The 23645-nt window shown below is 43.2% G+C and overlaps 1 protein-coding gene across 3 annotated transcripts; it reads left to right on the top strand.

Moving 5' to 3' along the window:
* Positions 1 to 19408, top strand: TRAF6 (TNF receptor associated factor 6). 3 transcript variants are annotated; one of them, XM_059709636.1, is made up of 8 exons: positions 74 to 214; positions 3821 to 3976; positions 6249 to 6566; positions 10210 to 10360; positions 11443 to 11601; positions 13670 to 13741; positions 15697 to 15774; positions 16860 to 19408. In XM_059709636.1, exons 3-8 carry the CDS (start codon positions 6271 to 6273, stop codon positions 17715 to 17717), a joined length of 1614 nt encoding a protein of 537 aa, XP_059565619.1. In that variant the 5' UTR covers positions 74 to 214; positions 3821 to 3976; positions 6249 to 6270; the 3' UTR covers positions 17718 to 19408. The 3 variants fall into 3 exon arrangements, with proteins under 3 accessions (XP_059565618.1, XP_059565619.1, XP_059565621.1); XM_059709635.1 differs by lacking the exon at positions 3821 to 3976 and having other exon boundaries at positions 1 to 214; XM_059709638.1 differs by lacking the exons at positions 74 to 214; positions 3821 to 3976; positions 6249 to 6566 and adding an exon at positions 7735 to 7884.
* The last annotated feature ends 4237 nt before the right edge of the window (positions 19409 to 23645 follow it).

Below are 23645 nucleotides of genomic sequence, written 5' to 3' on the forward strand. Positions count from 1 at the left end.
CCAGCGGCCGGGCGGGCCGGGAAGGCGGAAGTAGGGGCCTCCGCGGCTGGAGTTGGGGCTCCCGGAGGCCCGGGGACGCGGGAGCGGCGGCCTGCGGGCCGAAAGATCGGCGTCCGGGCCGCCTCGGCTTGGAGCGCAGTGTCCGTTCTCTCCTGCTGCCTTGGCTGAGCGGAGTCGTGCGGGCGGAGGAGGCGGCGGCCAGAGGACGAAAGCGGTGAGTCCCCTTCCGACGGCCCCGGCAGCCGCGGCCTCCCCTCTCCTCTCGCTTCCCGCTGGTGGCGGACGCCGCCCCCTCCCGTCTCCTCTCGCTTCCCAGGGGTCGGGGACCCTCCCCCGTCCCTTCGCTCCCCCGAGGTCGGGGACCCTCCCCTATCCTCGCTCCCCCGAGGTTGGGGACCCTTCCCCCTGTCCCTCCGCTCCCACAGGTTGGGGACCCTCCCCTGTCCCTTCGCTCCCCCGAGGTCGGGGACGCCTCCCCCTGTCCCTGCGCTCCCCCGAGGTTGGGGACCCTCCCCTGTCCCTCCACTCCCACAGGTTGGGGACCCTCCCCTGTCTCCTCCGCCCCCACAGGTTGGGGACCCTCCCCTGTCTCCTCCGCCCCCACAGGTTGGGGACCCTCCCCTGTCCCTCCGCTCCCACAGGTTGGGGACCCTCCCTCTGTCCCTGCGCTCCCCCGAGGTCGGGGACCCTCCCCTGTCTCTCCGCTCCCACAGGTTGGGGACCCTCCCCTGTCTCTCCGCTCCCACAGGTTGGGGACCCTCCCCTGTCTCCTCCGCCCCCACAGATTGGGGACCCTCCCCTCTGCTCCCACAGGTCGGGGACCCTCCCCTCTGCTCCCCAGGCCCGCGGGTCCTCCTTCGCAGCTCCTCCCACTCCCGGGCGGGAGCCCCGCGCCCACCAGCTCAGCCCCTTCCCGGCAAAGGCAGTTGCCTCCTGGATTTTCCCGTCCCTCCGAGCCGACACCGGCTTTAAAAGAAAAAAGAAAAAATCCCTTTCAGTTCCCAGCGAGTGCCTCGGCCACTGTCATGGGAGAGCTATTTTTGGGTTCCCCGGTGAACTCGTTTGAGGTCCCAGGCAGCAAGTTTAAAAAAATAAAAAAGGTTCGATGACACGAGTCTTCCTCCCCGCCCCGCGCGGCGCGGGCCAGGCTCCGGCCGCGGCGCGGGGCCCTTCCCGGCACCGGCGTTAGCGGAACTCGGCCGGAGGCGGGCGGGCGCGGGCAGAAAGCACCGGCCGCGCCGGCGGCGGAGCCTGCCGTGCCCGCGTTCCCCCCGTTTCTCGGGAACTGCGCGTCACTCAGCGTCTCGCTCCAAAGCCACAGGAACCAGAAAAACTCGCTAAGAAGGGCTCGTGCCGGCCCGCGCACCTGGCCCCGGGCGGGCCCGCTCCCCTGCGACTCCGGGGGAGGCGGAGGGGCTTTTCTGCCCTGGGCGGGGGGCGGGGGGTGGGGAGGGGGTGGGGGGGGCGCGCTCTCCGTAGCTGCAGGGAGAGGTGCCTTTCAGGCCCTTGTTGCGTACACGATGATCCGAGTTTCCACCCGCACACGCTGTGCGTGTCCTTCGCGGTGTTGCAGGATTGCAACCTGAGGGTCTTCTGTTTGAGAACGATGCCGATCGATCGGTTTTGGGCCCCGTGGGTTTTGAAAGAAGTCGTGTGAACCACTAGTGCCGAGGCAGGGGACTGCCCCTTGACTCTGTATTCAAAATCAAGACAGCTGACTGTTGGGCAGCATTTGCATCTCTGCAGGTCTTTGCATTTTAAGAATAGACTTTAAGGAGTCAGCAAACAGTTCCTATCTATTCCTGAAGCTAGCAGCAAACTAAAGGCAATTTCTTTTTCTTTTAAAAAATATTGTAAATGAAATGTATTGGGATGACACTGATTAGTAAGATTATGTAGGTTTCAAGTGTACATTTCTATGATGCATGATCCTTTTACATGGTTTTACTTTATGAGTCATCTGTTTAGCCACGAATGAATTTCTGCTGACTTAAAATTGACCAATTCATGATAGGACCTGTTGATTTCTTTAGCTTAGACATTTCTCTCATTAGCACCTGTTGATCTTAGGGAAACCCTACTCCCCACCCCCCAAGACATTTAACAGTATTCTCTCTGGATTATAATACATTCCCAGAGACAAATAGGTGGAATATGAAGTTTGGAAGATAAAGAAACACAAGACACGCAGGACAGTTCCCCTGAAATGACTGCTCTGGCTCTATTATAATACGGCCCCACCCTGTCATCTTCCAGAGCTTCTGTGGAGGCAAAGCCTGCGTTGGGAGCAGCTCATGAGGTGGATATCCGTGACACCATATAAAGTAAAAAGACTCCTGAAAGAGCACGTTTCCTGCATGGGTGTCGGATCATGTTCTGTTCACGTCTACAGTGGACTCAAAGCACTTTTTATTCTTCCCTCGGTGCTAATTAACATCGTGATTGTAGTTAGGAAAGTGATTTTCACTTAAGTCGTTATGCCAGTCTCTAAAATAAAGGGGGAAATGTTTTAACTTGCTAGAAAGAAAGAGTAAACATACATACTGAGTGGCACTCAAAATACTCTTTTATCTTAACTTTTTCTTCGCAGTACAGTTACGTGGGTCTATATACTGCAGGCACAGAGCGTAACTATCTGAAAAATTTATTTGGAGGATGTAGAGCTTCTGTGTTACTTCTTAAAGCATGAAAAGTAATGTGAAAATCGAATACATCTAGATCAGAGGTTCTCAACCTGTGGGTCGCGACCCCTTTGGGGGTCGAACAACCCTGTCACAGGGGTCGCCTAAGACCATCGGAAAACATATATATAATCACATATTGTTTTTGTGATTAATCACTATGCTTTAATTATGTCCAATTTGTAACAATGAAATTGAGGGTCACCACAACATGAGGAACTGTATTAAAGGGTCGCGGCATTAGGAAGGTTGAGAACCACTGATCTAGATGTTTAGAGTGCTCACTTCCATTTCTTAACACTGCATTCCTACAGTGGAATTCGTTTTAAGGAATTGTGACTGATAAGACAGGTTTTCTTAACAACACATTCGCTATAAAAGGTCTCTTTAAATCAAAATACCTACAACTCTTTCGAACTGGACTGCAAGAGGGCAGTATATAGACTATCCAGTAAACTGAATTTAACTGAACAGTTGGGCAGAAAAAGTAGACTTTGCTCAGTAAGTTGCTTTTTTTCTTCTGACTTTGATATATTCTGTACAACGAAGCAACAAATACTAATTTCTCAAAGTGATTTTACTTTTTTTTAAAAATAAGTGGTTGAAGATCCAAAAGATAAAAATACCTAGAATTGTCAAAGGTATGTAGTAAAATGGTCTCTCTCAAACTTTTTTGGGGAGTGGGAATTAAAAAGCCTTTGATACATATTGGATAACCAGACATCATTGGGTTGCCTTAGAAAGTTACATACCCTTTCACCTAATAATTCTACTTCTAGGAGATTTACCTAAGTAACTGGGCACAAAAATGTGGATGGGAAGAAAAATAACAAAGGCTATAAGCCCTAAGTGTAGCATAATAGTGTCATATGTCCTCAGGTTTGGAGGGTATAATCAGGGCCTTCTGCCCCATCCTGGACCACAGGTACATGACTAGTTCTGTTTGCCACTGTCTTGCCATCCCTTGCTGCCTCTCAGCTTGTACCAAGTCTTCCCTAGGGATCCGAATTAGCTATAACAAGGCTCTGGAAGCTTTTATTTTTTTGTTTTAATCCCCACTGGAGAATATGTTTATTAATATTTAGAGAGAGAGAAAGAGAGAGAGAGACATCAATTGGTTGCCTCCTGTATTCTCCCAGACCGGGAACCAGACCAAACTCACAACCTAGGTATGTGCCCTGACCCGGAATCGAACCCACGACCCCTCGATGTACAGGACAACACTTCAACCAACTGAGCCACACAGGCCAGGGCCTGGGAGCTATTTTTAACTTTTCGAAAATAATATGTCAAAGGTAAAATAAAATGCCATTTTTTTCTCTGTTGATTCTTTGAAATTCTATCAATCCAGAATGACAATGCTAGACAGGTCATGTTTTGTAGAAGCTGGAGGGTCAGCACCTTAGTCGAGTGCAGTGGTTGGCAAACCATGGCTCGCGAGCCACATCCGGCTCTTTGGCCCCTTGAGTGTGGCTCTTCCACAAAATACCACTTGCGGGCGTGTAAGTACAGTGCAATTGAAACTTCGTGGCCCATACGCAGAAGTCAGTTTTCGGCCTGGGCGAGTCTATTTTGAAGAAGTGGCATTAGAAGAAGTGGGGGGTGTTGGTCGGACGGGAGACAGGGCGCAGGCGGGCTGCGGGATAGGCAGCGCGCGGGGGAGGTACATTGTTTTGAGGTACCTTAGCTGAGGTAGACCCCTTCCAACTCTCCCATCCACACTTGTCTATCTGAAACAAGTATACAAGACGAGTGTGGATGGGAGAGTTGGAAGGGGTCGACCTCAGCGAACGTACCTCAATCAGACTGAGGACGTTTTTAGCAAAGGCCAGCTTGGAAGTACCCTAATTAAGTTAATAACAATGTACCTACCTATAGTTTAAGTTTAAAAAATTTGGCTCTCAAAAGAAATTTCAATCGTTGTACTGTTGATATTTGGCTCTGTTGACTAATGAGTTTGCCGACCACTGGTCTAGTGTAATAAAAATAAAGGAAAAGAAATTTTAAATGCCTTGTCGCAACTCGAAGAGGCAAACATAGTACTATTACCAAGTGCACAGGCTCTGGGGTCAGGTAGACTTGGGTTCTCATTCCAGCTCTGTTACTGATTAGTTGACTAGTCCTGGGCAAGTTAGTTCACCTTTTTAAGTTCCAGGGTCTCCACTTTGCTAAAGGGGAGGGGACAGTGAAATTACTGCATACAATTGCTCGAGAGAGCTGCACAGAACAGTGACTCGTTCTTACTGCCAGGCACAGTTCTAAGTGCTTTCACATACCAGCCCATTGATTCCTCGCTGTCATTCACCACTTGGCTGTCCTGCCCCCCAAGCCAGAACAGGGCCTCAGCCTTTGTAGGTGCTCATCAGACTGTTTGCAAAATCTTTTTGAGCAGAAGGAAAAGATGCCTCTGGTGGCCAAAACAAGGCTAGAGGGTTGCTTTCTTAACCCAGGGGGGAGATTGTTCACCGTTCTGACCCGAAGCTTGCATTCTGTTTCTAGAACTATATCTGGCACATATTGGGAATTCTCCACAGTCTACTGCAGAGACCTGGTCAATAGGCCGTGAATTGCCTTTAGACATTAGTCTCTCACTCAGTAATATATGATTTAGAGTTTGAAGGCGTCCCGCCTACCAACGAAACCAGTAGTTTTCCATACACAACAGAAACCTCACTTGTTTTTCCTGTCACATGATGAAATAGAGTCACTTGACATGACTGAAGGCAGAAGGACATACAAATATACTTTTTCAAAATTCTGTTCTTTCTACATAATAGAAATCTCCACACTGAACATTTGGAAGTACTCGTGGAATTTCAGATCTAGAAGAAGAAACCAAGATCCAAATGGCTAAATGGCACCAAACCACATGCCTAATACTTGCACATGATCATCTAACCTAGGGGTGGGGAACCTGTTTTCTGCTGAGGGCCATCTGGATATTTACAACATCATTCGCTTAATATAATTCACTTCATGTAACTTTATGTTGCTGTGAAAGAAGCTCCTAGATTTATTGCATTTTGAGTCCTGCCTGCGGTTGCCTTGGCCGGGCTGGACCAAATGATTTCAAGGGCCTTATACGGCCCACGGGCCCCACCCCTGATCTAATCCCTTGTACATTGCTCTTCCGTGCACTGCCTGCTGGTCCTACTGTTCTCTTCAGCTCAGGATACTTGAGGGAACTTCAGCAGCGTAATAAGTGCTTCAGCAGATGCTTAATGAACACCTATTATGTGAAAGAGCTTGTGCTGAGTACTACGGGTATGAAAAGTAAATTCTTGACTTCAGTCACAGGAAACAGAATTTAAACATAATTGAGAGATAGCTCAGTATCAATGGAGGTCATTTCTTCTTTTAACTTTACATTCTATCTACCTACTAGATCTTGAACTCCTTAACTTACTATAGAATACTAGTCATGAAGTAAAGCTCAAAAAACTTGTAAAATTTTCTATAAATAATATTAATGCAGTTTTTCTATATCAATGAAGAGGTGACCTGCCTCGATAAGCTACGGTGTATGTGTATGCATGTTAAGGCATTTTTCTCTTGCTATTTTTACAGAGTAATTGATAAGCTCGTTACTATGAGTCTGCTAAACTTTGAAAGCAGCTGTGCCTCCAGCCAGTCTGAGAGCGACTGCTGCGCGGCCATGGCCAGCTCCTGTAGTGCTGCAGCAAAAGACGACAGCGTGGGCGCCACTGCCAGCACAGGAAACCTCTCCAGCTCTTTCATGGAAGAGATCCAGGGGTACGACGTCGAGTTTGATCCACCCCTGGAAAGCAAGTATGAATGCCCCATCTGCTTGATGGCGTTACGGGAAGCAGTGCAGACACCATGCGGCCATAGGTTCTGCAAAGCCTGCATCACCAAATCAATAAGGTACGTGAGCATAAGAAAAGAACTGTGTGTCCTATAACAGAACCAAATACAGAGAATGATATTGCACAGGACACGGGTCATCCCAAGAGTAGTCTTATATGTAAACACCTACTCAAGAACACTGGACAGAAACTTGAGACATCTACATTCTTACCCTAGTTCCTACTGTGGTATAAAAGGTAATGTCTGTCTTCTACCCTCCTCTGATCCTCAGATAAATAAGTTCTCTATGCTTTAAGAAAATAATATAACACCTTAAATGATAGTGGAGTATGATCAGCTCAACCATACAAAGAATGCTGACTCTATAAATCGATCAGAGATGGTTTTACCCACATTAAATTCTGTCTGTTATCTGGTATCTATGGACAAAAGTGAAATAACCAGTATTTTTAAAGAAAGTATTAGTCGACGCCTCTACCTTTACAGTATATCCAAAATTCAATCCCTTCTCGCTGCCTCCACTGCTGCCACCCTATTCTCAATCCCCGTCAGCTCAGCCGCAGGCCTGCTTCTCTCCTTGCCTTCCAGACTGTTCTCAGGGTAGCAGCCAGAGGGAACCTGGTCACCTCTGCTCAGAACATTGCAGCAAGTCATCTGCGTGTGAGGCCCTGTTCTTATGTCCATAATCCGTTTTCTGACCTCCTGTCCACTATTCCCTCCTTCCATCAAGTCACTCTTTGCTGTTCCTTCAACATGCCAAGAATGCTCCTGCCTTGGGGAATTGGCTTTTGCTGTTCTCTCTGTGGAACATTCTTTCTTCAATTAACTATCTAGCTAACACCTTTCACTCCTCCAGTGTGGCTCAGATCTCACCTCTCATAGGTGCCCTGGCTACCCTGTTTATACCACAGCATGTTCCCCTCTGTCGCCCCCCACACTCCCAGCCTCTCTTACCCAGTTAGAAATAAGCTCCTTGAGCCCTAACCGGTTTGGCTCAGTGGATAGAGAGCGTCAGCCTGCGGACTGAAGGGTCCCAGGTTCGATTCTGGTCAAGGGCATGTACCTTAGTTGTGGGCACATCCCCAGTAGGGAGGTGTGCAGGAGGCAGCTGATCAATGTTTCTCTCTCATCAATGTTTCTAACTCTCTATCCCTCTCCCTTCCGCTCCGTAAAAAATCAACAAAATATATTAAAAAAAAAAAAAAAAAAAAAAAGAAGCTCCTTGAGAGCAGGGCTTGAGAGCTATTTTACTTCTGGATATTTCCTATGTGCCGGAAGTAGTGCCTGACACCCAGCAGTGCTCAGTATCATGGTTGCTTTAACTGAATGAAGGTATGTGGGAGTCCATCGATGATTCAAGTTCATCTCCCAAGAAGTAAATACATTTTACTTAATTCAAAAGTAGATGGGAATATTTTAGGTGACTAAGGAAGTAGTAGGATGATTTTATGTTGTTCAGTAAATAAGCATCAAATTATGTTGGTGAAATCATTTGTAAGTAGGTAAAGCTGGCTACTTATATCTTGCAGATTTTTCTTTCAACTTTTAAATTGACTTTTCTTTTCTCGTGGCGTCCTTGTCTGGGTTTGGTATCAGGGTAATAAAATGAGTTTGGAAGTGTTCGTTCCTCTTCCATTTTTGGAAGAGTTTAGGAATGGTAGGTATTAATTTTTCTTTAAATGTTTGGTGGAATTCACCAGTGAAGCCATCTGCTCCTGGATTTTGTTTGTTGGGAGGTTGGGAGGGGTGTGGGTTTTTTGGGAGGCGATTACTGATTTACTCTGTATACCAGCAATCCGCTCAGATTTTCTGTTTCTTCATGATTCAGTCTTCATAGGTCGTATGTACCATATTATGGATCACTGATTTTTGTAGAGAGAGAGATGTATTTTATTAGTGTCATATGCCCAAGAAGATCATCTTTAGCAGTTTTTTAATAGCAAGATATTCATGAAAGTAATGGACAGTGGTCTTAAAAGGAAGTAAAACCCACAAAAGGAAGTCTGAGGCTTTCTTTTTCTATCTCCCTCTCAGCTAGAAATGACCGCTTACTTTGAGTCTAATGTTCTTAAAAGAATCGCTTCAAACTTTCTCATCCATTATAATCATTCAGGAAACCAAAATACATGCTAATCCAGTTCCATTTGCTGTGGATAATGGTTTCCACTTTACTTTGTAAGTTTGTTTTTTTTTTTTCCTCTTTGACATCCATAACTTAGATCTTGGGTATATACGTCAATAAATTTGTTTATAGTGTCCTATGCTTCTTATAAAAGATTTGACTATACGAAGACCATTATTCTGACAGAAGCCTCATTAAAGATTGGCTGTCTCTCTCACCTTTATTAGTTCTAAGGCGTTTGACAGTAGACCCGTTTTTTACCTACCATGGCAATTTCCACTGTGGCTTACACACAGGAGTTGCTCAGGAAATTATTTGAGTGATTGATTAATGCTTCAGTGGTCTACCTGACCTGCCACATTTTGTGAGTGAAGATTTAGACATCCCAAAAAGTTAAAGGGAAGGGGACAGACCACCAAACTTCCTGGGGATGGTTTTTCCCATCATAAGTCACTGAAAATATTCCCATCTGGGAAACCACTGGGAAAAAAGAAATAGAGGTCCTTTAATTCCCTACTAAATTGTCCCCTAGACATAAAAACAAAGGAAAACTTTGGTTGTCCATGAGCTAGTGAAGTGTTATTGGTATTACGAGTAGCATATGTAGTTTATCTCACTAGCATGTTGTGTAGCTGCTGACACAACAGAGGCCTGCCAGACTGCAAAATCCCCATCCTTAGCTTGACTTCATTTAAGGACAATCAAAATAGGACTTTATTCAGTTAACTTTTCTCTTTTTTTTTCTTTTTGTTGTTTTTGTTGAAATCTATCCCAGTCTAAAATCCCATAGTTTTGGGGGGCCTAGCTGGTTTGGCTCAGCGGGTAGAGCTTCAGCCTGAGGACTGAAGGATGTCACATTCATTTCTGGTCAAGGGCACATGCCTGAGTTGCGGGCTTAGTCCCCAGTAGGGGGTGTGCAGGAGGCAGCCAATCAATGATTCTCTCTCATCACTGATATTTCTTTTTCTTTTTCTTTTTTTTTTAAATATATTTTATTGAGTTTTTTTACAGAGAGGAAAGGAGAGAGATAGAGAGTTAGAAACATCGATGAGAGAGAAACATCGATCAGCTGCCTCCTGCACACTCCCCACTGGGGATGTGCCCGCAACCAAGGTACATGCCCTTGACCGGAATCGAACCTGGGACCCTTCAGTCCGCAGGCCGACGCTCTTTCCACTGAGCCAAACCGGTTTTGGCTCATCACTGATATTTCTATCTTTTTTTCCCTCTTCCTTTCTCTCTGAAATCAATAAAAATATTTTTTAAAAAATAAAATTAAAATAAAATCCCATAATTTTTTATAGGTCACCAATATGGTATTAGTTATATTCATTGCATAAAGGAACAGTTCATGAACTGTCCATAAAAGGACAGGTGTTGGTTTTTTTATTTGGGCTGGGGGAGGGTAATGTTATGAAACATAATGTGTTAAATTATTTTCCATAGGAAATAATAAATGGAGAATGTATATGTGGTGAGTTACACACATATATAACTCTTGTAAACGTGTAAAAGTTGTTTGTATTTTTTAATGTTAATAGTCTACTAAAATGTATGTATCTTATTTGTTTCTTTTAGGGATGCCGGTCACAAATGTCCTATTGATAATGAAATACTGTTGGAAACTCAACTCTTTCCTGACAATTTTGCAAAACGAGAGATTCTTTCTCTGATGGTGAGGTGTCCAAATGAAGGGTGTATGCACAAGATGGAACTGCGGCATCTTGAGGTACTAAAGTTATTTCTTAGCCTTAGCATATAGGCAAGGCAGTTCCTAGAGAATAGAGACTTTGCTGTGTCCATCAGTGTATTGCCGACGCCTAGCATATAATTGCTTAGTGAGGTACCAATCCTTTCATCATCTATAATAATAAAAGCATAATATGCTAATTAGACCAGACAGCCCAGTGACCTTCTGGGCATCCTTCTGGATGAAGACAGGGCTGCGAAGGCCGAGGCACGATGCCGCAGCTGCGAGGGCCAAGCCCCTTGCACGAATTTCATGCATCGGGCTTCTAGTTGGATATAAGTAGAAACCAGAAATTTCTAATTCCATCTTCTCTGGCCTTGCCAAATGATAAAGAAATCAGTATTCTTTAAGTTTTGGGGTGAACATTATTAACTATAATACTGCAGAGCATTTTAAATACAAGTGTCATATTTCAATCCCATAACTTCACTTATTTCTATCTTTTTGTTTTTAATCCTCACCCTAGGATAGGAAGGACACACACACACACACACACACACACACACACACACACGTCAATGTGAGAGAGAAACATTGATTGGTTGGCTCCCGTACATGCCCCAACAGGGTATGGAACCCGCAACCTAGGTATCTGCCCTGACCAGGAAATCAAACGCTCAACCTTTTGGTGTATGGGATGATGCTTCAACCAACTGAGTCACCCAGCCAGGGCTATTTTTCTCATTTTGAAATAAGCAACAAGTCTCACAGCCATCATCTTGGTACCCTCATACTTTTTTCTCTTTTTTCTAAATTGTGCATTTTATTATTGACTAAATGGAGTCTTTCTATAACTTGAGATGAACTGAAGCAATCCGGTAAAAGAATTTGCTTTTAAATTAAATTCATTTTTAGCTTGGTGGTTTTATGAGAAATTAAGTATCGTTTCTGATTTATTCGAAATTAAGTGTTTAAAACATTTACAACTTGTCCCTTTTCCTTAGGTCCTTGTGAAGGAATAGCTGTTTTGAGAGAAAACAGTATATAGTCAGAAGAGATTATATTTAAGAGATTTCTTAAAGATTAGCAGGTGCTCATCAATTCTTTTTTTCTTATTATAGGATCATCAAGCACATTGTGAGTTTGCTCTTACGAACTGTCTTCAGTGCAACCGTCCATTACAAAAGTGCCAACTTAATACTCACATTCTCCAAGAGTGTCCGAGAAGACAGGTTTCTTGTAAGAACTGTGCTGTGTCAATGGCATTTGAAGATAAAGAGGCACGTACTACTTGGATTTCCTAATTTCACTACTTGGTAATTTGTTGTTATGTCCGCTTGCGGGCTTCACAGTAGATGAGGATGCTGTCCCATTTCTGAGTCTATATTATTTATCAGTTGTGGGAGATTGGTTTTTAGGAAAGAAAGTTCAGTAAACCATTTTAGTGACTAAATGTGGGGTTTATATTTGTATATCTTCTTTTTAATCATTTTTTAAAATACATTTTTATTAATTTTAGAGAAGAAGTGAGAGGGAGAGAGACAGAAACATCAATGATGAGAGACAGTCATTGATCGGCTGCCTCCTGCACGCCCCACACTAGGGATGAGCCCACAACCCGGGCATGTGCCCTGACCGGGAATCGAACCGTGACCTCCTGGTTCATAGGTCAGTGCTCAACCACTGAGCCACCCTGGTCAGGCTGTATATCTTTCTTAGAAAACATTGTTTATACTACTTAACAGCATAGTAGATCTGCAAGTAACAAAACCTTCCAGGAAAGACGTGCTGATCTGCTTTCCTATGTGATATTTTAATGATCAGTCTTGGATTTGAACAAATAAGTAGAATGATGCCTGTATAAGACTTATGCTTTACTCTCTGAAAAAGAGAATGGGATGTTAAAACTTTTATGGAGAATAATTAAATTTAATCTCACAACGTGTGTTTTTTGGTGATAAATCACTGAGCTATGCACATATGAATTCACTTTTCTGGGAGTATGTTACACTTTCAATTAAAATGTTATCATTAAAAAGAAACTTCGTGGCACCTGACAGCATCATGATGATAGAACAGTTTTTTCATATAACTATTAACATACTTCCTTAAACTTTATTTCTTATATAGTCAAATCTTGTTTCTTGATCATCTCCCATCTCAAACAATTCGGTCCTTGACCAAGTTGTTCACAGAAAAAATGTCTGGGTTGTGGAACCAAACTACGGCTTTCAACCTGACAACACGTTCATGCTGATACCTCAGCATGGCAAAAAGTGTCTTTCAGGCAACAAAGGAGAGAATGCTTTTGTTGCTGGCAGAAATCAACAATTAGCACAATTTTAGAACATAAAGTGGCCTTATTAAAAGTGCTAATGTTGCTAAGGGTATGAAAGAAGCAATAATCACAGTCAATTGAAGAGGTAGAAAAACTGAACCAGCCAAGATACTGCATGCTGACCTGAAAGACATCCTGGACCCAATGCTAAAAGTGATTCCTTTAAGGCGAGTAGGGGGTGGTTCGATAAATTTAAGAAAAGAAGTGTATTTATACATTAAACAGTACATTAGACATGTACTGGATATAAGAAAGGTTAAAACGGAATCATTTGTGTGTCTGGAAAAGATTAATTCAATATACATTATTTCTTATGGGAAAAAATGATTCGGTTTTCAAACAAATTGCTTCTGGAATTAAGTTCGAGAACCAAGGTTCCACTATAAGTTTATCTTGGTAATTTTTCCTACTTTCTTATGCAATCAAGCATATTATACTCATTAAGTTGATGAAATGTTCAAAAAAGTCAGCTAACTTGCTAAAAATGGGGAGAAGGCTGAGGCATAGTTAGAACAAATTGATGTTTTCCTGAACTTAAGTAAATTAAATGGATATAACCTGAAGGGTTAGTTATTTCTCAAACTCATTGTACTTTAGAAGACAAGGCTCACCCTTGCAGGGCCTGTGAGAATCTGAGCACCAGGGCCTCCTGCCCTAATAAGTGCTCTGTTCTCTAACCCCCTAAGAGCTTGAATTAGATATAGTATTGGTCAATGATGTCCAAACTAGTCACAGATGCCCTGCCTCCGGTTAAAAGAAGGGATTTCAAAGATTCTCTTTTGTGTACTGTATTGTTTGAAAGAGCTGAAACGCAAGATGTATCTCATTACTTACTATACTGGCAGAGGGAGAGAAAACAACCTTTACATATTATTCTCACTTTTTTTATTTAACACACATCAAAGTCCTTAATTTGTTTATGGTGAAAAATTACTTTTATAAAAGTAAGGGTGTTTTTGCTTTTTCAGATTTTTCTCATGTTTTTCTTATATTTTTCTATTAAAATTTAGAGCCATGACCAGAGCTGTCCTTTGGCAAATGTCATCTGTGAATACTGCAGTACCATGCTCATCAGAGAACAGGTATAATGATTTCTTTTCATGAATGAATATTTCCATAATAGATTAAAGGAGTGGGCTTGGTTTTTTATTAAATCAATACAGCAAAATGAATACAGGTTGAAGAAGTGTTAGAACTATGAAAATTTTTCATAAAATTAATAAATATGAATATTTCAGAAAAACAAATACTCAGACCTAAGTACTTAAAGTCATTAATATAATCTCCATGTTTATGTATATTTATACAAGTTCCAGACAAAACCAGGTAATTTTTAAGATACAAATCATCAAAATTCCCATTTAAAGGGAAAAAAACGCATCTTAAATATGTATTTACACACTGTGCAGTAAGGGTCGTAGGTATCCAGAGACTAGCCAAAAGACCAGTGAAATAGAGGACAGCAGGTTTGTTCAGTGGTAGAGCATTATTTGTCCCCATGGCCCCTGGGACATACTGAGAGATTCTGAGACTCCCAGGATCTGTACCCCTCTGTTCAGTTGTCCTATAGACCACTGATGGGGCAGCGGCAGCAGTTACAGTAGAAAACTGCATTTACATTATTAATAGAGATAGGAAAATTCCATCTGATTGCTATCTTCTGACATTTGGGGAATTTACCCAACCAATTTCAATACTAGTCACTATTTATACATCCATGAAATCTGCAAACCCAAAGCTGATCCAAAGATCATAATTGATTACCTTAATAATAACTAGAAGCAAGCAAAACCTGTCCCTCCACTAAACTTTTCCATTTGTCTAAACAGAGTCCTGTAGTTTTTTTCCAACAGTCTTTATGTGAAGGTGTTAAACTTTGTTTTGCTAATGAAATCTCACCTCCCTGGCTTTTCTTTCTGCTCTGCTGTAATATTTAAAGGAAACCATGCAGCGCATCTGAAACCCAGCAAAAATAAAACTTAATGTAGGAAAAAATCCTTGGTTAACAGAAAACTTAGGTTTTGACCCTGTTTGTGCCACTGACTTGCCGCTGATCTCTGGCAAGAAAGTTGAAATTCTAGATAAGGATCAGCAGAGCTGCCTGCAGGCCCAGTCTGGCCCACTGCCTGCTTTTATAAATAAGGGTATTGGAACACACCCATGCCATGTGTCCGCACGTCGTCCATGCCTGGTGTTCTCCCACAGTGACAGAGGTGAATACTTGGACAGCGACCATAGGGCCTACAAAGCTGAAAATACTTACTGTCTGACCCTTTCTAAAAAATGTTGCTGTCCACTGTTCTGGATTGTGCAAAATTGAAAGATTGGATTAAATGGTCTTTAATATTTCCACTTGAAATATTTATGACTATAGCTAACCCAAATTTCTAAAGGGAATTTGGTAACCAGTTTCAAATATGATCCTCCATAATGGATCTTACCTTGAAGAGTCCTCAGCTGAGACATTCTTTAGAACCTTTATTAATGTGCTTATGAAATACTTTCTAACAGCTGAGTCTCCCATTGTAGTCAAAACATGCCCAGGCTAACGAAAGGTTAGGTGGTTTGTGAAAGGCGGTCATGAGGGAAGTACCGGGTACAGTCCGGGGCTTTAATGTGTACAGTTGGCTGGTCCCTGTTATATGGCCTGGGCCACACTGAGAGTCCTGGTGAAGTTTGCAGTTGAGGCTGACGTCAGAAGGTGCTTTTTCTTAAAATGCCACTATCGCGTTCCAGTTCCCAGCAATAGGAACAAATTCATTTTCTTGAATTGAATTTTGAGTGATTTGGGGGATGGTATGTGATGTCGGTATTTCCTTTTCTCTGTGACTTTTGGAAGTAAATATTATTTTAATCTTTGTGGGCTACCTGGTTTCTGTTGCAACTATTCAGCTCTGCCATTGTGATATAGAGACAGCCATAGATAACACATGATTTTGTTTATATGAAATGTAAATCTTTATTTCAAGTGTGATCTCATTAACTAGAACATGATATGCAGGGAAAAACATTTTTCAACCTCTGCTTTGGTTTTCAGATGCCTAATCATTTTGACCTAGACTGTCCTACAGCCCCAATTCCATGCACTTTCAGTTCTTTTGGTTGCCATGAAAAGGTAAGGTGTTTCTTTTTTTTTCTTTTGACTCTTGAATATAGATCAAGAAAATTCATTTATCTAGTGCAGTGGAGAATACCAGTGGGAATGGAGGTACCTGACAAGGTTTTATCTTTCATCACCAAGGACACTTAGGAGCAAATGGTGTACACATTCTGGACTGGGCTCGGTCTCAGTCCCTCTTCAATACACTCAAAAAGATAAATAACCAGAAAATAAAGCTGGCCCCTTTACACACACATTTTGATGAATCAACATACTGAGGGACACATCTGAAGAGCTAATGAATATTCTGTTCGCTCCTTCCCAAAGACCTCCCCTAGGATTCCATCGGCCAAAGAGAGGTTAAATAAAAGTTTCAAGACAAAGGGTATGGCACGCTTTCCCTCCCAGGAGCACACCCACACCTTTCCCTTCCCCAGCTTCTTCCACAGGCGTGCATCTCCTAAACTTCAAGGGAATCCCACAAGACTTGCACCAGGAGAGCGGCGGGCAGTGGCAGCTCGTCCTAGGCTTACCCCTTGAACCTGTCATCAGGGCCCCAATTTTCTCTGACTGCCCAGTGAGCTCACTGTCACTGTGACTTTAATTTCTCAGAGAGCCAAAACAGCCCCATCTAGGCTCTCCCATGTTACTTCCCCACGCCTTGTATCTTTGCTGTTTTTCTCCTAAAGTTTAAGGGACCCCATGGGACTTGTAACCAGGGGAACAGCACGCAGTGGCAGCTCTACCCAGGCTACCCTTCTGAACCGGTCTCCAAGACCCCTTTTCTCTGACTTTTTCTCTCCTATTGCTTCTCCTGCCTTACTGGCCCAGCTTGAGTAAACATACTCTCAAAAGCCACCCAGACTCAGGTTGTGAAGTCTTTACTACACAAAGTCAGGAGCCCACACCCACGGTCAGACCATCCTGGGCCCAGACCCTGTCCAGTAGCAATAGGATCGAGAATGATGGAGACAAAGAAGGTTGTAGGGGATTGAGAGAAATGGTGATGTTACTTAAAACCTTTTATTTGGCGTGGCTAGGCCCCTTTCCTAATCCTCACAGTACCTATTCCCAGCCTAAGGCTTGTGCTTAATTTTTAGATGCAGAGGATTCACTTGGCACGCCACCTACAAGAGAACACCCAGTCACACATGAGAATGTTGGCCCAGGCTGTTCAGAGCTTAAACCTGGCTGTAGCTCCCATGCCTCAACGATACGAGCCTGCATCTCTGGCTCGGGTCCCCTCTGGGTGTAACTCAGAGGTCTACAATTTTCAAGAAATCATTCAACAGTTAGAGGGTCGCCTTGTAAGACAAGACCATCAAATCCGGGAGCTGACTGCGAAAATGGAAACTCAGAGCATGTATGTCAGTGAGCTCAAACGAAATATTCGAACCCTTGAGGACAAGGTTGCTGAAATAGAAGCACAGCAGTGCAATGGGATTTACATCTGGAAGATTGGTAACTTTGGGATGCACTTGAAATCTCAAGAAGAGGAGAAACCTGTTGTCATTCACAGCCCTGGGTTCTACACAGGCAAACCCGGATACAAACTCTGCATGCGCCTGCACCTTCAGTTACCAACTGCTCAGCGCTGTGCAAACTATATATCCCTCTTTGTCCACACCATGCAAGGAGAGTATGACAGCCACCTCCCTTGGCCCTTCCAGGGTACAATACGCCTCACAATTCTCGATCAGTCCGAAGCACCTATCAGGCAAAACCATGAGGAGATCATGGACGCCAAACCAGAGCTGCTTGCCTTCCAGAGACCCACAATCCCGCGGAACCCAAAAGGTTTTGGCTATGTGACTTTTATGCATCTGGAAGCCCTAAGACAGAGAACCTTCATAAAGGATGACACTTTGTTAGTGCGCTGTGAGGTTTCTACTCGCTTTGACATGGGCAGTCTTCGGAGGGAGGGTTTCCAGCCACGGAGCACGGACTCAGGGATATAGCGTCCCTCGTTGGTTTGTTTTTCTGAAAGCCTGGAGAAAACGGCCTTTTCTTGCCCTGTTCGCAGTAATAATATGTAAACAACGAAAGCAGTGGGAAAATGGGGTACCCACCAGTGAATGTGGTGAAGGAGGTCGCTCTTGTCACTTGTTTCTGTTATAAATACCTACAGCAGTTTTTCCCGGGACTCTGCGTGTCCCCTGCTTTTTCACGATTGTTACTACTGACTACTGAAGCACCTGTGGCACATGGTAGCAGCTACCTGTCATTAGTATACCTCTTTGTTGTGCTTTCATGGGCCTTTTTCCAGAAAGTTCTGTCAAAAGCCCAGGGTTGGAGTAGTAAAGCTCAGCCCTTTTAATAGTAATGGATGCTCCTTAAAACGTTAGCTTATTTTTCTAGTATTGTATGTAATATATTAAACTTGAGAATCACTACCACCTTGTGCTGGTGCCAGTGGGAAGTTGCTACTATAAAGCCGAGTTCTCATTTTATTTGACCACCGGTAGCCTTCAGAGGATTTGAACTTCAATCCTTGGAAAACTTAAGTTCTCATTCACCCCGTTTCCCTCCGGGGTGTTACTAAGGATATTCAGGGACTAGTTAAAAGCCCTGGCTATTAACCTCACTTTTTTAGTGTGAACATGTCTGTTGAAAAATTCTTGTTAAAGCCTTTCATTCTTCCTTGCTCACTTATTTCTTCAATACTACAAAGTAGCATTTTCAGAGTTTAGAATGCCGGCGGCTCAGTGTTGTGCTATAAACCCCTTGATGTCTAGTCAATACAGAGTGTGGTCCACAGCCCTGCAGATGTTCTCTGACGCTTAATGCTGTAGACAAGGAGAGGCACACACAATTACCAACATAACAATTTAAAATGGCTCAGCTAGTCGGCTAATAGGCCTTCTCAGTGGTGGTGACAAAAGCTGTTTGAACCAGACATTTTCAACTTTTCTGAACACCCTCTGGTTTAGTTAAGTGGAACAAAATTGATTGTCAAAGAGCAAAATTTCTTAATACTTGCGAGATCGTTGGTGCTCCCTGAGCTGTCACTAAACTAAGGTTGGAAGTCATAGTGTTACATCAGGACTTGGCTTGAGCAGTTGCTTTAGTCCATACCTGGGGAGGACCATGTAGAATTCATTAAAGTGGCTAAATGCTCCTAATAGGGAGAGATGACTTCTGTGTCATTCTATGTTTATTAAATTCTCATTCACCCCATTTCCCTCCAGGGTGTTACTAAGGATATTCAGGGACTAGTTTAAACCCTGGCCTGTAGGTATTATCATGGTGACATCTAGTTCTCAGGGTGTCCTCCAGCTAGTATGGGCTCTTCTCAGGAATCTAAGGGCCTTCGTACCTTGCCACGAAGTGGTTCGAGACTCTCCCCGGGATCGCCACCATGCGTGCGCACTTACCACCCCCAGGCTGCCACTGCGCATACCCGCAGCTTCACTCACGGGGCAAGGGGAAAGGCTTGCCTATTACTCCTGTCAGTGCACTTTGTGGGAAAGAGAGGGTGTGTCTGTGAAGGTAATTGTCACTATATGTCGAAGAGTTTAGAGAACAATGATTAAGGAAACATTTTCCCGATTGATGAAAAATAACAGCTATACTGATCTACCCCTGCTGTAAGGTTATTATGTAGCATGCAGTGTATTATGTGGTGCATAATAAAATTTAAAAAAAAGAATCTAAGAGGACCCATACACTATACAGTTGGCACAAGGCTGTTTAAAGTTGTGTGGCCATGAGAGATTGCACTGCCTCTCCTGCGAAGCCATTTCAGAGCCCCCGACCAGTGTTCAAGATCAGCCTCAGAAAAAGCTAAAAACGGTATGATTTCACTCATGTGGGATATAAAACTGAAACGCAGAGACACAGACGACCCTGTGGTGGTTACCAAAAGGAAGGGTGAGGAAGCAGTGAAGTGTAAAGGGGGCCCAAGTATGGTGATGGGAGATGATTTGACTTTGGGTGGTGGGCACACAATGCAGATCATGTATCAGAGAAATCTACACTTGAATACTAATCTTATTAACAAATGTCACCCCAATAAATTTAATAATTTTTTTTTAAAAAGATCAGCCACAATTTCAAGAGGAAGCAGAGACTTTGTGGAGAAGAAAGGTTTCGGTTCCAGGCAGAGCCAGACTGGAAAGTCACTTTGACCTTTACCTTTACTCACCTCTCTACCCTCCCTCCCCACCCACATTTAGGCTCCTGCTCTGGTGGGTTTTTGTTCTAAAATGAAAATCACGCCTCGCCGGTTGGCTCAGTGGATAGAGCATCAGGCCCAGACTGAAGGGTCCCGGGTTTGATTCTGATCAAGGGCACGCACCTCAGTTGCAGGCTCCATCCTGGCCCTAGGGCCCATGCGAGAGGCAACTAATCAATGTATCTCTCTCACATGGATGTTTCTCTGTGTCCCCCCGCCCCCGCCCCCGTTCCTTCCAGTCTAAAAATCAATGGAAAAATATCCTCCAGTGAGGACTAACAAAAAATAATAATTAAATGAAAATCAAGGTCATGCAGAGACCCTGTTCCCCAGTGCATTGTCAGTACCCCCCCCCCCCCCCCCCCCGTCATCGACTAGGTGACAGTCTGTTCCTTAGCCACCCCGCTTTCCAACTGGCTCCCTCTCTCTCGGCAGGGACCCCGGAACCCCTGCTGTCCCTGTGATTGTGTGTCAGAGGAAAAGTAATCGTCATGTTCCATTTACAAAGTAAATGCTGGTTATTTTTGTTGCCTAGAAAAATGTCTGAAGGAAATATAATAAACTATTTTTGATGGTTTATTTTCTTTGTGCTTCCTTGTATGTTTTACATTTTCTATAAAAAACATGTACTTTCACCAGAAAAAGTTAAATGTTGCCACAAAACATTGAACCTCACCAAAAAAGGACATGGTATTTAAAAGCTTCCTGGTCTGGTCAAATTTCTATTAAAAGCATGTATGTGCATTAGGTACTGAGGAGTCATTTCCTGCTTTGTTTTTTGTGGGTTTTTTAAATTTTTTTGTCTTTTTTTTTTTTTCTCTACTCAGGAATCTTAATCCAAATAGTAAGGGGTGTTTTTAATCTAACTTCAATTTCCAGCTCCAGGTTTCCTATTTGTAAAATGAGGAGTTGGGTTAGATCAGTGGTTCTCAACCTTGGCTGCACATTAGAATCACCTGGGAATCTTTTTAAAATCCTGATTTCTGGGCCTCATCCTCCAGAAATTCTGTTTCTTTGTTACTAATGTTGTGGACCCACCCCATAACAAAGAAACAGAATTTCCGGAGGATGAGGCCCAGACATCAGGATTTTAAAAAGATTCCCAGGTGATTCTAATGTGCAGCCAAGGTTGAGAACCACTAGGTTAGATATTTCTAAGGTCCACGCCTGCCATAACATTCTGCTTTAAGACATTAGGTTCTAACTAGCAGCTTATCAATAATACTTACAAAAGGGTTTTGCCAGTAGAAAATTGTTTTAGCTTATTTTTTGCTGACAGAATACTTCAACTGGGTCTGTCAGCTGGGTCTCACTGTAATTTTAACAAGCAATGTTTTTAATCCCTAACATTTGGCATTTTGTAATACACCAGCCCTTATTTTAGACTAGTCATTCATTGTGATTATAGACTAAAAGTAATGATCAAACTGTCATTCCAAATAGACACATTTGTTAAGACTTCAACTCCGAATCAAGTCTTTCCTGGAAAGCAGGTGTGTTTTTCAAATTCCTGCCCCCCTCTCTGAGATATGATGGTGTCACTCAGCTGGCCTACAAGTGTTTGGGCCATGTGTTTATATTTTATCAACTTTTAACGTATTTATCGCTTAACATTATTCTTGGACATTGCTAAATTGAAAATAAATTGTTTCCTCGTTTCCCAGACATATCTGACCCAATGTTAGAGGAAACTTGCCTCAAGACATACATTTTGCTCTTGGAAAACAAGTTGGGATGTTGGTTTGTAGTTGGGTAGTTTCTTACTACCCTTTGGCTGTTGCAGCAAAGATAGTTTCTGGCTATATCATAATACAACGATGTTCACCCGTGTGCCGCAAGAATTTTTAAAACATGCAATACCTGACTATTTAGTCAGGGGCACTGACCTCTTTTCCCTTAGATTGTCAAACAACAAAAAAAAAATGACAATGGCCAACACAACAATAGCCACTGGTGTGAATGAATAAAGATCACATGGATTTTTTGGTCAGATCGGCAAAAAATACCTTTTTTGGGGTGCTGCAGAATTTTAGTCATTCGCTTATGTGTGCCAGGAGATGACGCAGGTTGAAAATTGTGGCTATGATTCAACTTTTATTTTGAGGAATAAAAACAGAAGAGAAAAAAGTGAAATAGAATGAAAGGTGAAGAGATGTTGGGTGGGTAGTTTGGGGGCAGGTTTGAGATTATAAAATGTCCCTGCATCACTGTTCACGCCAGGAAGTCTTGGATAAACTAGGAGAACATTTGTGACTTGTGCATGCAATTAGAACACATTCTCCGCAGGGAGAGCCCTGGCTTGTCATTCCTCTCTCCAGAGAATCTCCCGTCTCTGATCACCAGATGTGTTTCATTATTTGAGAGGTTTCTCTAACTTAAGACTTTGAAGTACTTTTCCTTCATTCAGTTACTGCTGCTCTTTTCTTGGCTTGCCTCAAATTCTACTCATTGTTTTCTAGAAAAATACCATCAGGTGTTTTGGGGATGCCTAGCTCCTTGGCAGTACAATGCCTTTAGGGCAGTGGTCGGCAAACTCATTAGTCAACAGAGCCAAATATCAACAGCACTTCTTCAAAAACAGACTCACCCAGGCCGAAAACCGACTTCTGCACATGGGCCACGAAATTTCAATCGCACTGTAGGCGCCCGCACGTGGTATTTTGTGGAAGAGCCACACTCAAGGGGCCAAAGAGCCGCATGTGGCTCGCGAGCCACAGTTTGCGGACCACGGCTTTAGGGAAATGAAAAAGGGAAAATAAAGAATCATTTGTATTTTTCTTTTGAAAAACATTTCTTTTAAGTTCCCAGGTTCGCATGATGACTTGTAGTTAGTTTCACAGTTGCAGCCGTTGCATCTGTAGAGTGGGGTTGGCACCTCCAGATTCCCAGTATCCAGAGAGATGATCTGGTGAAATCCAGCAAGATGGATCTGCAGATTGTAACCTTGAATCACAGCCTTCACTGTTAGCGGACGATGCTGGGTTGTTTTTGCTAAATGCCACCTAAGCCTTTAATGCTTTAAAGCTTTCTCCTCCCTGAAAATTCGAATTATTATAAAATACCTGTAAAGTGGGGACCAGAATTTGGAATTTAGATATTGTTATCTAATGGCTAACACTTATTAATGCGTGGATCTATTAAGAAAGACACTTTATGAATTTTTAAAAATTTTATAGCTGTATGACACACCATGGGATGAAATCTGACTTGAAAAATCGAAGCACATGGTGCAAGAGTTCTATCAAAAAACCTGCTGTTGCCCAGCTGGTGTGGCTCAGAGACTGAGCATAGTCCCATGCACCAGGAGGTCACAGGTTCGATTTCCAGTCAGGGCACATGCGCAGGTTGCAGGCTCGATCCCCAGGAGCGGGCGTGCAGGAAACAGCCAATCAATGATTCTCTCTCATTGATGTTTCTATCTCTCCCTGCCTCTCTCTGAAATCAATGAAAACATATTAAAACACACACACACACACACACACACACACACACACACACACACACACACACACACTGCTGTTCTTAGAACTTAATTGTCATGGCAGAATTTGTGAGTGGGTCTTCCTAACCCATCTGGACTCTGCCATTAATGTGTTTTGTGAGAAGGAGTGAACACAAAGACTGAAAAGACTGAAAATCAGGGTTCCATTGAAGAGCAGGTTGTATGGAAGGGGGAGGAGCTTAAAGAAATTACTCAGATTTATTGCAACAC

This window comes from Myotis daubentonii, chromosome 9 (genome assembly GCF_963259705.1).
Source record: "Myotis daubentonii chromosome 9, mMyoDau2.1, whole genome shotgun sequence".
Lineage (NCBI taxonomy): Eukaryota > Metazoa > Chordata > Mammalia > Chiroptera > Vespertilionidae > Myotis > Myotis daubentonii.